Source organism: Rhizoctonia solani, chromosome 5, assembly GCF_016906535.1.
Source record: "Rhizoctonia solani chromosome 5, complete sequence".
Taxonomy (NCBI): domain Eukaryota; kingdom Fungi; phylum Basidiomycota; class Agaricomycetes; order Cantharellales; family Ceratobasidiaceae; genus Rhizoctonia; species Rhizoctonia solani.
Window position 1 is genome coordinate 1,345,450 of NC_057374.1, and position 16,943 is coordinate 1,362,392.

Below are 16,943 nucleotides of genomic sequence, written 5' to 3' on the forward strand. Positions count from 1 at the left end.
CGCATATAGTAGAGTAAATATACGAATATCAGGCATTCCTTACAATGGCCTGGCTGAGAAAGAAGAAGCCCAACCCCGAGGACGGCGATTTCCCAAGCATTCCTAGGCATTACCATGATCAAGAAGGAAAATCATTGACGAAGTCAATAAAACTCTCCCCTAATCTACAATGGAGTAGGGGTGCGACGGTTATCAGGTCACGACTGTATCTTTTGCATACCTCCTCACAGGTGAGCTTATATCTATCATAAAACTTGGCGTAATATTAGTTTGTTTGACTTTGTACACAGGTCAAAATGTAGAAGTACACAATATTGTTTACTGGCCCAAGGTGTTCCCTCTCCGCCAATCAGCTGATGCCGAAGAATAATTGAGAATACATATGAACTGCGCGAAAAACACGAAACGACCGAATTTGTCTCACATCCAACATGGTGAGTAGTGTATACGTGATCGGTGCACATACTATTGAGATCTTGATTGATATAGGCCTACTGAAATGGTAGTCAACTATGTCCATGTTGTTGGAACTGCAAGTTGTGAGTGTGCGTTTTAGCATTACAGGAATGGTATCATCAACTTTGAAAATAGCCCCTCCTGCTTTTCAGGTTCGAACCAAGCCTCCGTTCATCAAGGTCGCAAAAGAGAGGCACAAATGTGTTGACCTGGTAGAGCATCTACTAAAGCATGCACTCTCTGACCACGGAGCTGCCACAAAGCCGAAACAACCCGGTTGGTCTCGTGAATCAGACGTGGTCGTATCATTGCCTAGTGGTATCTCCAAGTCGGCTGAAATATCAGTCGTTGATGCTCTGAATCGCATGGTTCAAAGGGTCATGCCCAAGGTTATTGGGGAGACCCAGGTCTACTATGTGTCGAAACCAGACCTCCGACCTTTCGAAGATGACACACGGAGGAACCTTGACACCAACTTTAAGGCAGGTCCACAGAGTAACTTTGGACCGCAAGCTCATGTTTATCCTTAATTGTAGGATAATGATCTCTTTATGAATGTAGATTGGGATCTCACGACCGGAGATATGGTATGTACATCCTATAGAGTAGGGCGCTTGCCTAGTGGGCAGATCGTATTCGACGTCCGACGACGCTCCTGTGAGTACTATTTAGATATACAAATGACATAGTATTTGACTTCCATAGATTTAAATTCCACCCCTGTGATATGAGTCCACTTAGCTGCTCTATCCAGCCCTTGCAAACTCCCCCCCCTAGCCGGAAACATGCCGCATCTGCTGATGAGCAAGGAGCTCTATTTGAGAGCTCACTTTATGAAGCTACTCAGCAAAAGGCAAAAGCACGGGAGTCAGGTGGGCTATATGTGTAACCTTTTCAAGAGTCACCACTGATAGATTTCAGAAATTGATGGTTCGTGTTTCAAACCCGTTCAAGAAGCCCAAAGGTTTGCTAGCTGCCTTTCATAAATCACTGGTCGACCTAGGACTTCAAGTCGGTATTCGTTTGATAGATCCGACAGTGGAAACAGGCGCTTTCGGTGCTGTATTATGGCGAATCGCACACATTGCCGCATCAAGCGACCAGCTTAACGAAGGCGATGTCCGGCCAGTTCGAGATATAAAATGCATGACGAACATGGGAACTAGCCTGAGTACTCCGAGGTCTACTGAGTCAGAGCTGGGGGGCTCATATAGCAGTTCGCTTGAACCCTCGCGTTTCAAGCCGGGTAAATCAAATATTTGTATTCTACAAGTCTGATAGGGGGACTTATGCATGTGCTAACCCTTTCAGAGAGAGGTTCTAGGTCTACCTCAACAAGAGAATTCTCAGTAGATTTCATGCTCGGTCCTCTACCCTGGTCCTCGCGTGCTACGCTCCCCGCTACTCCATCTGCTGGTAGCTATGTGTCGGTTCGCCAGGCTAATATCACACGATCCCTAGAGAATGTTGCAGGCCCTTCAGTTGTATTGGGTCTTCTGGAAGATGGGACGGGACCCCAAATATTTCCACCAGCATATATTGCGATACATGAACATCGTGGTTGATTGAAGTACTGTTCATTCCAGATATAAAGTGCTATCCCACCGAAAAAAACTAAAAAGATAGGATGATAGCTTAGTTTCTTACATGGAAGACTTTTATTTAAGTATACTAGTGCAAAATCCATTATTGTAATAATCGAGACTGTCTATTAATGTACTGACCATTGGGTTAGGCACCCAAAACGTGTCAACTTACAGAAGCGCCTCGCATTCATATATTGTCTGTTAAAGGCGGAAGCTCAAAATAATGCGCGCGTGTACGAATAGCGTCGGTCGAAATGAGCTGCTGCCTGAGAAGGACAACTGGACACTAGGGTTACTAGGTGTACGTATGGTCTAAATTACGCTAGTCGTGGCCTTCTTGCCAATACATCTGCTACAAATACCCGGTATTGGTGTATTAGCCAAATGAAAGATATTTGAAATTAAACTGTTAGGTTGCCAAACCTGGCACTGTGATTCCCTTCAGCGCCGCATTCACCAATAAGGAGTTTTACTTAATGAACAATAACTGGGGGGTGTTGACTGATTTAGAAATCCCACTATTTGTAAGCTAGTTCTTGGTGCCCATTCTTGAGGAGCGAGTACAATGTATCCCGGACTGTACTCCTCTTTTAGGCGGCGGAGCTATTTTTTTGGGGGTTGGAGTTAGGCGCCCTCAAAGAATTCGAGCGCCCAAAGACTTTGGAGTCCACCTTCGTTGCGGATCAATTACACAACATGTAGCCACGTTTTGCGCCGTACCAAGTTTGCTAGGGTGACGCTTGCGCTGAGTCTCGTTTATATCGATATTACTATATCATATCAATGGTAGACCAAGCGAGGATAAAATACTAGCTAACCTTGTGATATAAGATCTACTCGTTGGTGTAGATGTAATTGATCATAAATTGGTGGTCTAGAGATAGAAATGTGTGGCAGTGTAGGGTGGTTCCTGGTCACGATCTTCGCCTGGCACCATGCCCAGGGACTTTGTTATAAAGACATGGAGGGACGTCAGTTGCCAATCAACGACGATCCGTTCACCCTGCTTTGATCCTAACGCTCGTCTGCCAAACTCGCGTCATCCAACATGTCCTGGTTCAAAAAGAAAAAAGTGAATCCCGAGGACGGGGACTTTCCTCATGTTCCCAAACACTACCGGGAACACGAAAGGAAAACACAATTGACACAGCCAATCAAGCCCGCGCCTGTGTTGCGTTGGAACGGGGATGGAACAGTTGTATGGGGGATTGATGTGGGCCCTCGGGTCACGGCTGTATCTTTTGCTTATCTCCTTGAAGGCGAGTCAGCTCATGCTTCTCGAGTTTGGTATCATATTTATAAGTTAGGTTGCAATAGATCAGAGTGTGGAAGTCCACAACATTGTGTACTGGCCCAAGGTCTTTCCCCTCCGTCAATCAACTGCACCAGGAGAACCTTTGCCTGAAGTCAAGGAGAAGAAAAGCTACAAAATACGAGAAGTACACGAAGTAACCGAGTTTGTGTCACATCCTGCATGGTGAGTCTATCTTTGATATAGCTTCTTTGACGTTAAATTAGTTCATACAGGTCATCTGAGAAAACAACCAATTATGTACATGTTATTGGTGCGACAAATTGTGGGTATATCTGGCTCCGTTCTCTCACCTCAACAAAGCGATTTTGTTCACCATTGAGACCAGCTCCTTCCGCTTTTCAGGTCCGGACCGAACTTCCATTTATCGAGGTTCCAAATGAACGGTATAAGTATGTTGACCTAGTGGAGCATCTACTCAAGCACGCGCTCTCTGTCTATGGGGCTGTCGTAAAACCAGGGCAACCGCAATGGTCTCGTGGATCAGATGTGGTAGTATCGTTGCCCAGTGGGATCTCCAGGTCGGCTGAAATATCGGTGACCGATGCTTTGAACCACATGATTCAAGACATCATGCCGAAGGTTATTGGAGATACACACGTATACTACGTACCGCGACCTGACCTCCGACTATTCGAAGATGATACATGGAGGAACATTGACACAAGTTTCCAGGTAAGCTCATATTTTGCCTTTTCTGGTATAACATGACTCAGCCTTTCTTGCAGCCCAATGATACTTTTATGGTCGTAGATTGGGATCTGACCTCGGGGGACATGATATGTGCATCCTTCATGGCAAGGTGCTTACCCAGCGGGCAGATTGCCTTTGATTCCCAGCAACGTTCCTGTGAGTACGCACTCTATGAGTTAACTCGCTTCTCATCCTCTGCCATCCAGATCTACAATCGACCCCCGCAACGTGAGTTTTACCGCCACGTCCCCTCAATTGAATCCTCATAGCACGATTTCGTAGCCGGAAACGTGACTCGTCTACTGATGAGCAAGAGGGAACCCGCTTTGCAAACGCACTTCACTGGGCTGCCGAACACAAGCACAACGTCAAGGTCAGTTGCGAAGCCAGTTTTTACAAGAAAAAAAAAATAAAGAATGAAGGGGTATTCTAGAAACTTATGATTCGCGTCTCCAACCCAATCAAAAAATCCGAGGGTCTACTAGCCAGTTTCCACAAGTCGCTAACCGAGCTCGGGCTTCAGGCCGGTGTTCGCCTAGCGGATACAACAGAGACCGGTGCTTTTGGCGCAGTAATGTGGCGAATCGCGCATGCTATCGCGTCGGGTGATCCTTCCAACGGAGATAACTTTCAACTGGTCCGGGATGCGATGGTTTTACCTCTAACAAGAGCTAGTGAGAGTGGCCTACAGCCTTTAGAATCGAAGTCAGGAGAGAAATCGCCCACATCTCCAGCTGCTTACTCAGGTGTGTTGAATATATGCCAAGGGGAGCAATCGACACCAAAAATTCACCCCATTCCTCCAGACCAAAATGCAAAATCAATCTCAACAACGGAGCCCTCAGCTACTTTTGTATCTACTTCCCCACCTTCGCCTCCTCCCGCTATACATTCCGTTACTTCAGCCACTCACAACAGCTACCTATCTACTGGTCAGGTTGAAATAATACCCCATACTCCGGACACGATTGCAGGCACTTCGACTATACCTGATTCTTTGGACGATGAGGCACCCGCTTCCGCCGTACCTCCTCCGGCATATACCGACAATGGCGGTAAGTCGGCCCCAATTTTATAACATGCACTTTTGATTTAGCTGTATTTGTGCCAGGGGATACCCCACGTACACAACCTCCTGAAAAAGGAAGAAGATAGGACCATGTATTGTTTCTCCTATACCATCGACCCCAGTCGTTATTTATATCCAATCTTCAGAGTTATCGTGGATGAGCCTGTTCAAGCATGTTTTTACTGTCTCACCGATTGTCTGGAGCTTAGTTGTTGTATAAATAATAATGCCTAATATCCATGAAATCGGAGTTTGTGGACAATAAACGTGGAGGAAAGGTCGGGGTACGCGTGTGTGCGCGGGCCAAGTCAATTACAGTTTATTCTCCAATGACTGTATGCAATAAATTAATTGCTTCTTTTGCCTTTTCCCTGCGAGTTTGTTCGTCCACATTTATCCTGTAATAAAAATGCACTTTAATTGAATGCTTTTATCATTAATACCACACCTACCAAGCCGTTTGAAGCAGCACTGCCTCAAGTCCGTCCGGCTCGTCAAGATCTTGTGTTTGCATAAGTAGGTACAGCGCTTCTGCGGTATCCGCGCTAACCTAAGTTTCCCAGCACGCTGATTATTAGCTACTTCCTTCTTATCTAATTCAGAAAGCTAACCCGAGGGAACCGGTGGCCCAAGAATAGCTCAACGTATTTACTGGCCAAGCTTCCCGTAGGAGCCAATGCAACAAAGTCGACAACGCTGTATGATTTAGTGAGAAAGCGCTCTCAAAACTCGAAATGCCCTAATAGGCTTACACTTTCATTGCTGCAGTGATGCGTTCTACGTTTTTAAGCCTTTCAGCCCCCTTTCCTGCCAATTCGAGAGCTGAAATTAACCTGTAGTCCGTTAGGTGATTCGAAGAGGTTTAATATTGCGAATGCATTTAACTACCTCTTAACGCCATCATCGTTAGAGCAAAGCCTTCCAAGTACTTCGCCCCCAAATAAGATATCAATCGTTTTGAGCAGCGGAATCATAATGCTATTTGCCGAGGTATTGGCGCGGCCGGTTTCTAAAAGGGAGTCCATTAGGCCCAGCAAGCTCCATTTGTCTGTCGTTTCTGATTCATGTGATATGGGAAGCGCATTGGCATATGCACATAGGGCATCGGCTAGGGGAAGTTGCTAACGAGCTACCAATGAGCTTGGGTTTAAAATTAAGAGATCAATCAAAAGACCTACCGCGCTCTCATTTCGGCTCGCCAAACTTGTGATTATACCTAGAAGGAGTACTTTGCGATATGCGGATATATCTAGTAGAGGTGGTACTCGAGGGAATAGCCACTCGCCGACATTCCAAGGAACTGACTGGTCACTACAGATGTGAAGGTTAGTCGCAAGACAAAGCGATATATTTATTGGATACCAACAATGGGAAAGCTTTTTCAAGTTGATTTAATCCTGGAACTTCCCATAGGCCAGATGCATGACTGCGAATATCATCGCTCCATATCAAGTGCATCAATTGTTCTCCTGCAACCGCACGGACATTATCCAACCTTTCCACTCCTTGTCTAAGCACGCCTCCAATTGCTTGATGCCATAAATCTAGAGGAAGGTACTCTCCAAAAGGCTCAATGCGATTGCGATTGCGAAAAACAACTTGGGATATTGATGCAATAGCCCGTAGCGTCGCCATCCGCACCCAAGACCCAACATCCCCTCTTTGGTCCACAGTGTAATCTTCAAACCCTGAAAGAACTGTCGCATATATTCGCCTGAAAATCAAAGGAGGTACTTTTGCCCAGTTAGTTGACAAGGACACATTCGACCTTGGTTATAAACATACGCGCGCGCAGAGACCCCAGGGTTTTGGCTATGATTTCAGATAGTGATGCTATGCAATTTCTGCGTGCTTCAATTGACTCAGAATAAGTCTCATTCTATAAAGGCAAGAAATTTCTAGTTTGGGAGTAGACAATAACATAGCACTACTTACATTCTTCGTCAGGCCACCTATTAGGCACTCAATTGCAACACCCATTCCGTTATCGAACTTGTCATATGCCAAAACACCCAATACTCGGGATATACTGCACTGTGTGATCGGACCGGCGTTCTTCGCTTGAAACTCTCGAACAAAGGCCTGTACCTCCTGGCCACAGTCCATGAGCCCGCTGATGACAGATAGTGCAGATGAAGCAGCAATTTGTACTGCTTCGTTCTGGTGTTTCAACCCATTGTCCAGAATGATGTATCTCCAATTTGGTACGCCATCAGCAGGTGCAAGGCCAACGGCCGTTAGGGATATACTTTCGGCAACGAGATAGCATGCAGCCTCTGCTATCAGGTCACCCCTGAATTTATGAAACGCGGCACTGGGAAGAGCTGAAAGCTGTTTGAAACACTATTGGTAGGTGTAAATATTAACTCAACCTCGATTGTAACAGACAGGACCACACATACCTGGAGCCGTTCATTCTCGTAGCCTTGATCTTTAAAGGCCTTAGATACTTCTGCGATGCTAAGAAGTGCTCCATGTACTTCGTTTGTATCAATAGAACGTAGTCTGGGACGCTGCATGGGTTTGTTGGCCCGATTAGTTTGGGTAATAAACACATATACTCACAAGTTCTGAAACAACCTGAGGTCCGAGGGTATTTAGGTCGACACTACACACTGCTCCTAAAGCTTGAGATCCCAGAGCCCTCATTTTTGGATCCCAGTGTTTAAGGGTTGTATCCATGATGTGTACAATGAGAGGTCTTCGGTACTCCTCATATCTGTGTAATTCAGACTTGAGGAATGGCCGGGTTCAGATGAACGAATGACAACTTACGTGGCTACTTGGGGCGTTGCAACAAGGAATGCGTTCCGGCGGATACTCACAGCATAAAAATCGGTCGCTCGAAGAATATCTATTCCATGAGGAATGGCGCCCTGTATTACTTTAGAAACTTATGACTACGCATAAATTGAGCAAACTCACGGTACGTCCAACTGCTTCCTGATATGCTGCGCTAGCAGCACGGCGAACGTGTACTTCCCTATCAAATAGAGAAGTCGTGATTAGACGGATAGAGATCTCAAGTAGGTATGGCGATAGTATCTCCACGCTTTGAGCTCTGACGAGCGCCCATAAAACATATGAGGCTGAATCGCGAACACTTGACCCCACTGAGTGGGCACCTTTGCGTACATCAAACGAGAGGGCCTAGATAAGATTCATGTAAGTCTGGCTACCCTGTTTCGTTACGGTTATAGCCTGCCTTGCAAATCCATCCAACAACATCTTTGACTCTACTGGCGGAAATCATTCCAAATCGAGCAAGCTCGGCACAAGACAAACAAGCCCCGTGCCATGTCATTTCTGCAGCAGGCGGGAGATCCAGTGTATTATCATCGGGATTCGTTCCGTGAACCTAGCGCATACTAATTTAGCCTTGGTTGGTATGCTTAATATGCTCCTGCTTACCGAGAATAAAGTCGTAATAGCGTCTACGATCTCGTCCGAGAAAGCCTCTGGCAGACGCGAGGCGACACGGGCAATGCCTTTTGCAGATGAGTAGCGGACTGAAGTATCCTATGATAAAATACGATTTAATTCAGAACAACGGGGCCAAAACTCTTACTTGATCCTGGACACCTGCTATAAGTTGCTCGACAACTTCTTCCATGGATTCCGGAATCGGTACATTATACTCTGAATCAGCACTATCGCATCCGGCTTCAGCTCCAGTCCCAGGTAGAACCAGCGCCCGATCTAATTTCTGGTCTAAGTGGAGCCCAAAAAGTTGGATATATGCGCACTCTGAATGTTGACTTTGCGTGGTTTCCCAGGGAGCTCGCACATTGCCAAACGAACTATTAACTTGATTCTGTACTTGCGTACTATCGTGTCTTTTGTTAAGTTTCTCGTCAACAAATTTGCGCTCGCCTAATGACTGGGGTTAGATATAGGCGGCTCGGTTAGTTAACTACTCACGTCTGTAGACCCAAGCGTTTCGATTAGGCCACGAAAATAGTCAATATACGGTAGTACCAGCCCAGCACCACCAGCTTTCATCAATATCGCAGCGATTTGCATGATTCCTATTACCTTTCCGAGAAGTTAGCGGTGCTCACTAATTAGCCTTCAACTTACTTCAAATGTGCTGGCGCCTTCTTGAATTCTTTTGACAGCCCAGTCTATATGATTCGGAACTTGAGCAAGCATATCTGTTCTATTTGCACATTAATAGTACACCATAAAAATCCGTGTCTACGCACCTCATGTAAAGCCGAGCCAAAAGCATGGCAGCCGATTCGCGTTCAATACCTGGATAAGTGAGATAACGTTTTCCTATACTATCAAGTCGATTGGCTGTTAGGCGTTCAAACTGAGCATCCGGTTCATCAAAACGCGCCAAGTCGAAGGGTATCATGCAAATCAAAGATAACCACATGGCGGTGACATATCGTAGCCCCCATGATTCAGATTTTGATAGAAATACTTCTTTTTCTTCCGCAAAGCGAAGGGCCAATGGAAGATCCTGGACAGTGTGAGGAAAGAATGGGACTAAAGGGGTACACATCAATGGGTGAATAAGGCAATCACTGAGATATATTCTGACCAATCGATTTCATTCCCCTGGTCTTCGAGTACCAGTACATCAATGTGGCAAGTTGATACAAACGTGTAGTTTTTTGCTCGTTAATCTCTTCGTATTCAATAACAATGCGAATAACGTTCTTGAGCTCCTCTACGACGGGCTCAACCATCTTGTTTAGGAAAGGGTCCAGCAGATACGGTTGCTCTTGATATTCATCGAGCTTTTCCAGGAAACATCAGATCCGAGTAAGTCGCATTTTTTGCGTGCACTCAACTATGGAAGTCAAGCGCGACAGTTGTGGTGAGGCATCATTCCCTACAGCTGTCAGAGGATTAATTTGCGTATTCTCATCCAGAAAGCTTTTTAGGACGTTCATGAACTCTTCTTCATGCCCGAATCCCGAGAGTTGAAGGTCGTCCGAGGCCGCATCATCCATGGTGTAGAAAATCGTAACTCAAACAGGCGGGCCAATGAGTCTTGCAAGCAAATCCAAATAGGCCTTCGTTAGAGAGGAAACTGAGATAACCAAACCGAGTCGCTCCGATGGTCGCCCGAAGTCGGAGCGTACTCACCCATCCAGCGCGCGCAAGTGACATAAGCAACAGATCTCACAATGCACTGCCACACACAACCTCAGTTCTTGACCGATTTCATCTCGGAGAGGCTCGCTCCGCGGAGGTTAATTTTCTTGAAACTGCATGGATTCTCCATACTTCAATAGATTGGTTATGCTATATTAGATGGACCGGTCTTGAGCCGGGCATGCACTGTCCAATAATATGATTGATATATTACTAAACCTTTCGTCTTAGGCGGGTGGTTAAAGTGGACAGCATCGCCGCCTTTGGTTTTGAGCGCCACGAATAATTCAAAACCGCATTCCGGTATCAATTCGCCCACGGGTGGCTCCGGGACTTCGTATCATACTTAAAGACAACAGTGGATGCCATACCACTGCACTCAAGCATCGTATTGGAACTCGTATATCACTGCTGCTACTATCACTTATGCTACGCGTCGCATATCCAAGACTTGCTTCTCATCTAACTACCCCCGGTCTAGTTCGGGGATCTAACTTTGCTCTCAGGCGCACGATATTAACCACCCCTGCGAGGAAAAGCCCAGAAGTCACAAAGTATGTCACTAAGGATGGAGATTCGGTAAGGGATAGTAAAGGTTTGCCTACCGAGGGTTTACACTACAAGGGCGAGCACGAGTCCGTTTTGAGGTTTTCGTGTACTAACTGACTCTTCCAAACCCCATATAGATGAAGTGTTAGGGGCAAAGGCTGCTCGCACTGATTATCACTCGGCGAATCAAGTCACTCCAACTCCAACTGGAGATTGGGTACTCTTCCATCCTGTGTATGTTTTCCACTACGAGCTCAGAAATCGGGCTTGACGCCTGCAAGTATAGGTATACTGAAGAAGAGTTGAATTCGGTCTCGGTATTCCATCGACCCGCCGAGAACCTGGGTGATAAGCTTGCCTTTGGTTTAGTCAAGATAGCTCGGTGAGTATTTTAGTCGACAAGGCCCTTTCCTTGATAAGTTTTAACCAAGTTGATACGCTGTTTTCAGGCGATGCTTTGACATCTTATCGGGCTATAAGCATAAAACCATTCCTGAGGGATCCAATATGTCGATTGCAGAGCTAAGAAAAGGTGGCTATCTTATGACAGAAGAAGGGTGGCTTATGGTATGCACATGTAGGCTGGGACCAAAGATTCTAAACTGATGTACATATTAGCGCATTCTCTTCCTTGAAACAATTGCTGGGGTTCCAGGAATGGTTGCCGCAACTCTCCGTCACCTCCGAAGCTTGAGATTAATGGCAAGTATATACTTCTCATTGTATGCGCTCTCTTCTGGTAACATATTACACAGAGACGTGATGCTGGTTGGATTCATACCCTTCTTGAAGAAGCGGAGAATGAGCGTATGCATCTGATGACCTTTATGACAGTCAAGGTATTCAATTTTAAGCTACGCGTACACCTGGGATCATAGTCATTCATTCAACTACCAGAAACCGTCACTCTGGCTTAGAGCACTCGTCCTTGGAGCCCAAGGAGTGTTTTATAATGCCTTTTTCTTGAGTTACATCGTTTCTCCAAGAACATGTCACCGTTTTGTTGGGTTCCTAGAAGAAGAAGCAGTTCTGACCTAGTAAGTGTAGAGCAGCTCACAAGTAGAGCTACGGACTGATGGTTCATGCGCCCAGCACCCGATGTATTGCCGAAATTGAGGCAGGCCATTTTCCTGAATGGGCTAGCAAGCCAGCCCCATCCATCGCAATCGACTACTGGCGTCTGGCACCAGACGCAACACTTCTTGACGTGGTAAAGGCCGTACGAGCTGACGAATCGACCCACCGGTTCGTGAACCATAGTTTAGCAAATCTAGAATACAAAGAAGATCTAAACCCCTTTGCTATTCGAGAGCCTGACATGAATATCAAAGGGGCACGCCCCGGGTGAGTTTGAGGTATGGGATTGGATAACATTCGCTTACTTACCGTTTCCCCATTAGTTTCACACGTAAGGAGTCAGCTGCTTTTGTTGAGGAGTCAAGGCAATTACTTGACCAGGCCAAGCATTAAGCATGTGACAATTTCTCGTTAATTCTTCGTTCCAATTCATATACATGTCCAAGTTCTGTGTTCAAACTTCATTTCCCACCACTCCAATATAATTACCATATTTGCAACTAATCTTTCTTTGCACTTATTTGGATTTGACGTCACTCCGCCTTCCTGCGCCTTCTTCCTTTCAACCAAAACCTCTGCCTTTTGTTGCATAACTCAAGCGGTTTCCACCTTGTTCAGGTCCAATACCCATATAATTCTTATATACTGTGCTATTCTTTTTTACAAATCTCTACTTGAGCAACTGTGGGCCCTGGACTCCTAGCTCTCCTGCAAGGATATACTCGTCCTTTTAGCGACATTTGCTGTAACCTCCTACGTTCACACATTCAGATAGGCTTATAATGCCCCATGTGAATATTTCTTCCGTTGGAGTGACTGAGGCACCGCGACAAGCCAGCGTGGCTAGAGATTCGCCTATTGGAGTTTATCCTTCGCCAGCAACCAAAGATCATTTCGATGACGATCATTTTCGAAGTCGACGGCGGATCTTCATTGGGCCTATGCCTGAAAATACCGCAGCTAGACTGCGTGCCGCTTCGTCTGGGGACAACTCTGCTGCAAATTTGACTGGAGAATTTACCAACGAGGATTTCGCAAGGGATAACATGGCAGACGACGATACTAGTAGCTCAGAATCAGAACATCACGAAGATCACTCGGAATCCGGTTCGGCTTCTGACCGTTGTTCGGGCACGGCATCATCACGGGCACGCAAGATTTCCCGAAAACGTCTGCTACGTGCATTCGTCAGTAGGGGTGGAGATCGAAAGCATTTCTCTGAGCATGAAATATGGAAGAAGTGGCATGCTGGAGGGTGGAGTCGTGTCCCATTGCCTGCAGATGCTTCGGCAAGACGTTGGGTTGGGGCAAGTTTTGAGGTAGGGATGGACGTTCTTGGGGATATGGGTTCGTCCACAGTCTCGCAACCACAAAATGGGCGAGGAGACGGTATGAACCACGGTTCACAAAGCCCAGTGGCCCACTCGCCCACTGGATTTCATACTGGTGATGGACCAGTCTCCCCTCCTCCGCCATCTCGTACAACTACAATGGAAACCTTTATGACCGCACGATCTAGGAGATCATCCAATTCTGACGAAGAGGCCTCTGTCTTTGACACAAGGTCCAAGGGCAAGTTGAAATCGAGCGACTGTGTTTTTGGGGAAACTCTGAGCAATACCTCCAAGGTATCACTCTCTCAATCAAGACTTGGAGAGCCTTCGAGTCAAACTAGCGATGCTACCCAGCGTGTGGATAGCCCTGTGTCTTCATCCCCACTTCTCCGTAATTCTTCCAAAACAAGGAAACCGAGGCCACACTCTACAATTGGTATTCCAAACGTTCTGAGTGGACAGCCCAAACCTGGCCCTTCAAATGCATCCGAGTCGCACTTGCCTGCTCTTTTGAGCTCTCCTCAAATACACAGCTTGGAGTCTAAAGAAAATGGTCTCCGTTCAGCCTTGCGTCGTAATTTTGGGACGCTCAAAGGAGGCTCAATCAAGCAACGATCAGTAGTATTCGCCGAGTCGCCAAAACCTCTTTCTGATACAGCACTCGATCCGTTCAGTAAACTGCATCGTTCAACGTCTTTGTCAGCTCCATCTGCGTTACCTATAATCGCTCAAGCTCCTTCGGAGAATCCTGCATCACCCGCAGAGGTCCTTGGCCGGGAGTCTGAACCGACGGATACCACGAGTGCAGGGGCTGCTGTGGCCCTTCAGGCCCAGCAAACCCGTATTCCTGAGGACGGAATTGTATTAAGAGGTAAGTTCTCGATGTCTCATTCGCGTTTAGAACAATATTTTGGAAGTGCAATCTCACGCTCGAACAGATAGGATGCTTGTCCGAGCGGCGTACAACAGGTCTTCTGGACTCCCCAAGCCCTATGATGAGGCTGAAGCGAGGCGCCACCCTGATACACAAGAAATGCAATGGAAGGAGATGCTCGTTGTATGGCGACGGTCTAATGACAGGGAGGACCGTGTGGAGCTGTATCAAGACTACGTAAACTTTTGATATCAGCCTAATCACCTACCTCTCTGAACTGACACATCACTAGGCTACTCCAGGGAAGGAACGAATACTAGGCCACAAAGATTTGGCGTTTGTGGTACCCCTGACCGAGGGGGTTACCAGCGTATCGTTATATTCACACGTCGACTCAACATTTTGCTTGACATGTCCTCCAACACCCGTTCGAACCGGTACTCCATCAAAACGCGCAAGATTTCATCGGGCACCGATCGGAACCAACATTTTTGTTTGCAAAGTCAAGAGCCGCACGAGGGCGCTGAACTGGATTTGGAACCTTTGGTGAGTTTGATCCGACCAACTCGCAGAAGGATGCCTCATCTGTCATTCAGGAGGTACCTTGGTGGAAAGCTTCCAGACACCATTGACATCCACTGCCCGGCCCTGGGTACTCGCGTTCGCGTTGACATACCAGACCTAGACCATGGTGCAAGCGACTCGTGGAAACGTTTTACCCGTTCGTATCTTATCGAAGCTTGTGGCCGGTCACTTCGGGGCCTTCCGGATTGGGACTCGATGATGGAATCACCCGCGCTGCGTGGAAGTCGGTTAGAATTGGCTTGGAGAAAAGAGAGCAAGTTAGATTGGGTATGGCAAGAAACCGACGATGAGGGCAAAGAGATTGATTGGCAGGTCCTCTTTGGTCTGGCGCTGAGACAGGTAGGTGGAGAATTAATTTAAACGCGAATGAGTGATCAACAATTTGATAGCCAAGCCTTCCATCACAACTGGAGATTCGCCTGGGATTGCATGCGCCAACCCATGTTGCGCTTAGTGATGGCTCTAGTTTAGGCAAGACCAAACTCGTTCCGTTACGTACACCTATATACATGCTGACATGCTCCTTCGCAGACGAACCACCAGCGGTTGAAGGCTATTTACACCGAATTAAACCCAAAACCCTAACTCGTACCAATGTGTATCTCACTTCCCACGATGGCTATTTGTTCACGCTGCGGTACGCCGATGCGGAGCCGCCTGCACCTCCTGTGCTAGTCCAGCAACCCCTCGACGATACCGGGCGACAAATCGTACGCCAGAGAGAACTTTGGCGTGCGAGATGTATGATCCTAAATGCGGATGGATATATCGACCTACGAAGTATCCTTGCCGTTCGAAGAGCAGTCGAACCTACACCTCCTACCGGGACCATCGATATAGGGGTTGCGAGGTCTACAAAGCGTCTCCCAAATGATACGCACGAGCACGATGACTTTGATGATGGTTGGGTAGATCAAGCAGATGCTTCGGACGGTGAGGATGAGGGTGGGGATGAGTACTTGTCAAGAAACGAAGACAAGGCACGACTCAAAATGAAGCGATCATTCGAGTTGATTATGCGATCAGGGCGTGTCATCCGGTTTGAGGTTTGTGTTGTTTACTACTTGTCCACTGGGTACTGAGTGGCTCGGCCAGGCCTATTCTAGAAACATATGTCTCGAGTGGATCGCAAATTTGCGCAACTTGATCAAGTACTGGACTCGTAGACACAGGGTAGATGCCCGAGACGAAATGGAATTGGTGTTTGCCACCCAAGGTCGGGTACGGTTCACCATACCAAAACTTGGGAGGGAAGAAGCACCCGAAGGTTCGTTCGTTAGGGCGTCAGAGATGATTGACAAATCAATAAATTGCTTGTAGGGTGGGTTCCGGATGGTGCTTCCCCATACCTGGCCAAGGTAATCAATCCTTTTCTGCACAAAACTCTTGTTGATCGGTTTGCATACCCCAGTTTTGGAATTGGTGTGTTTTGGAGGGATGTAGAGCGATTGTTAGAGCTGGCCGTCTCTATACAAAAAAGGGGATAAGGAAACAGTTCAAGTAGGTGCTGAAGCCATGCCCTAATGTCGTCACTCATGAAGATCACTGTAGGCACCATTTCCATGTCCTTACAGGAGGGCATCTTGTCCTTTTCCATATTACTCCGAATGTGACATCGTACCACCGTCATTCTCGAACAGTTAACCTCGCCGATGCTTATGTTTATTCTGGTATGTCCAGACTTGGAGAAGGGCAGACATTTGTATCCCTTTGACCAACACACGTAACTTACAGGCCAGATTGCTATGAGATCATTACCCCGCGCCGCGGGGGTGGATTCTCGGCAGAAAATCCCCCGAAGGTACCAAGACGGGTTAGAATCTGATGACAGGTACTTCTCTTTGATCATAGCCGATTTCTTCGACTCACGAGCTTCCAGCGAGGAAGATACTACCTTCATAATATGGTATCGCCCCCATAACACTCATATACCCCTGGATCCTTTGCTTTCTTCTGAATCGACGGTTAAAGACGAACCAACTATAGCGCCACTGGGCGGCAAGCATAAACTCATCATTTGCAAGGCTCGCAGCCGCCTAGAACGAGACGTTTGGTGTTGGGTTCTTAACACTGAGATAGAGCGCCTTTCGCGCATGCTGCTAACGAGGGAGAAGCACATGAGACGTCAGGGAGCATTGGTATCTGAATGACAGGGTCATTCATAGTATTTCATAGTAATCCCGCTTTGGTATTCTCATCGTTATACTTTCTGATTGATCGCAGATATACAATATTCCCATAGACAAATTCAGGTTACAATTCGAATAGAGTAATACAACAAGCGCAATGGCGTCGCAGT

The 16,943-nt window shown here is 46.8% G+C and overlaps 5 protein-coding genes across 5 annotated transcripts; 4 read left to right on the top strand and 1 right to left on the bottom strand.

Annotated features, from left to right (window-relative positions):
* Nucleotides 1–44: 44 nt before the first annotated feature.
* RhiXN_09241 (uncharacterized protein) lies at nt 45–2,021 on the top strand (the record flags this gene model as incomplete). The annotated part of the gene is made up of 7 exons (XM_043329057.1): nt 45–230; nt 376–434; nt 490–539; nt 592–951; nt 1,018–1,043; nt 1,378–1,702; nt 1,768–2,021. 7 exons carry the CDS (start codon nt 45–47, stop codon nt 2,019–2,021), a joined length of 1,260 nt encoding a protein of 419 aa, XP_043180503.1.
* Nucleotides 2,022–3,090: 1,069 nt separating this feature from the next.
* RhiXN_09242 (uncharacterized protein) lies at nt 3,091–5,202 on the top strand (the record flags this gene model as incomplete). The annotated part of the gene is made up of 10 exons (XM_043329058.1): nt 3,091–3,276; nt 3,350–3,519; nt 3,570–3,619; nt 3,683–4,029; nt 4,083–4,203; nt 4,254–4,275; nt 4,330–4,420; nt 4,571–4,793; nt 4,854–5,102; nt 5,159–5,202. 10 exons carry the CDS (start codon nt 3,091–3,093, stop codon nt 5,200–5,202), a joined length of 1,503 nt encoding a protein of 500 aa, XP_043180504.1.
* Nucleotides 5,203–5,435: 233 nt separating this feature from the next.
* Nucleotides 5,436–10,080, bottom strand: RhiXN_09243 (tubulin folding cofactor D; the record flags this gene model as incomplete). The annotated part of the gene is made up of 23 exons (XM_043329059.1): nt 5,436–5,514; nt 5,569–5,666; nt 5,728–5,812; nt 5,869–5,949; nt 6,005–6,237; nt 6,295–6,427; nt 6,483–6,849; nt 6,902–6,995; nt 7,052–7,459; nt 7,519–7,629; nt 7,682–7,835; nt 7,892–7,992; nt 8,042–8,099; nt 8,168–8,266; nt 8,296–8,474; nt 8,528–8,635; nt 8,685–8,815; nt 8,863–8,989; nt 9,038–9,151; nt 9,197–9,275; nt 9,322–9,610; nt 9,666–9,864; nt 9,919–10,080. 23 exons carry the CDS (start codon nt 10,078–10,080, stop codon nt 5,436–5,438), a joined length of 3,489 nt encoding a protein of 1,162 aa, XP_043180505.1.
* A 571-nt stretch (nt 10,081–10,651) lies between these two features.
* Nucleotides 10,652–12,244, top strand: RhiXN_09244 (alternative oxidase; the record flags this gene model as incomplete). Its single annotated transcript, XM_043329060.1, has 8 exons — nt 10,652–10,835; nt 10,924–11,008; nt 11,061–11,156; nt 11,224–11,341; nt 11,393–11,496; nt 11,761–11,811; nt 11,867–12,118; nt 12,175–12,244. The coding sequence occupies 8 exons, from the start codon at nt 10,652–10,654 to the stop codon at nt 12,242–12,244; spliced, it is 960 nt and encodes a 319-aa protein (XP_043180506.1).
* A 389-nt stretch (nt 12,245–12,633) lies between these two features.
* RhiXN_09245 (uncharacterized protein) lies at nt 12,634–16,794 on the top strand (the record flags this gene model as incomplete). Its single annotated transcript, XM_043329061.1, has 11 exons — nt 12,634–14,056; nt 14,124–14,296; nt 14,352–14,605; nt 14,656–14,983; nt 15,034–15,139; nt 15,176–15,690; nt 15,740–15,911; nt 15,965–16,066; nt 16,219–16,314; nt 16,379–16,475; nt 16,524–16,794. The coding sequence occupies 11 exons, from the start codon at nt 12,634–12,636 to the stop codon at nt 16,792–16,794; spliced, it is 3,537 nt and encodes a 1,178-aa protein (XP_043180507.1).
* Between the last annotated feature and the right edge of the window lie 149 nt (nt 16,795–16,943).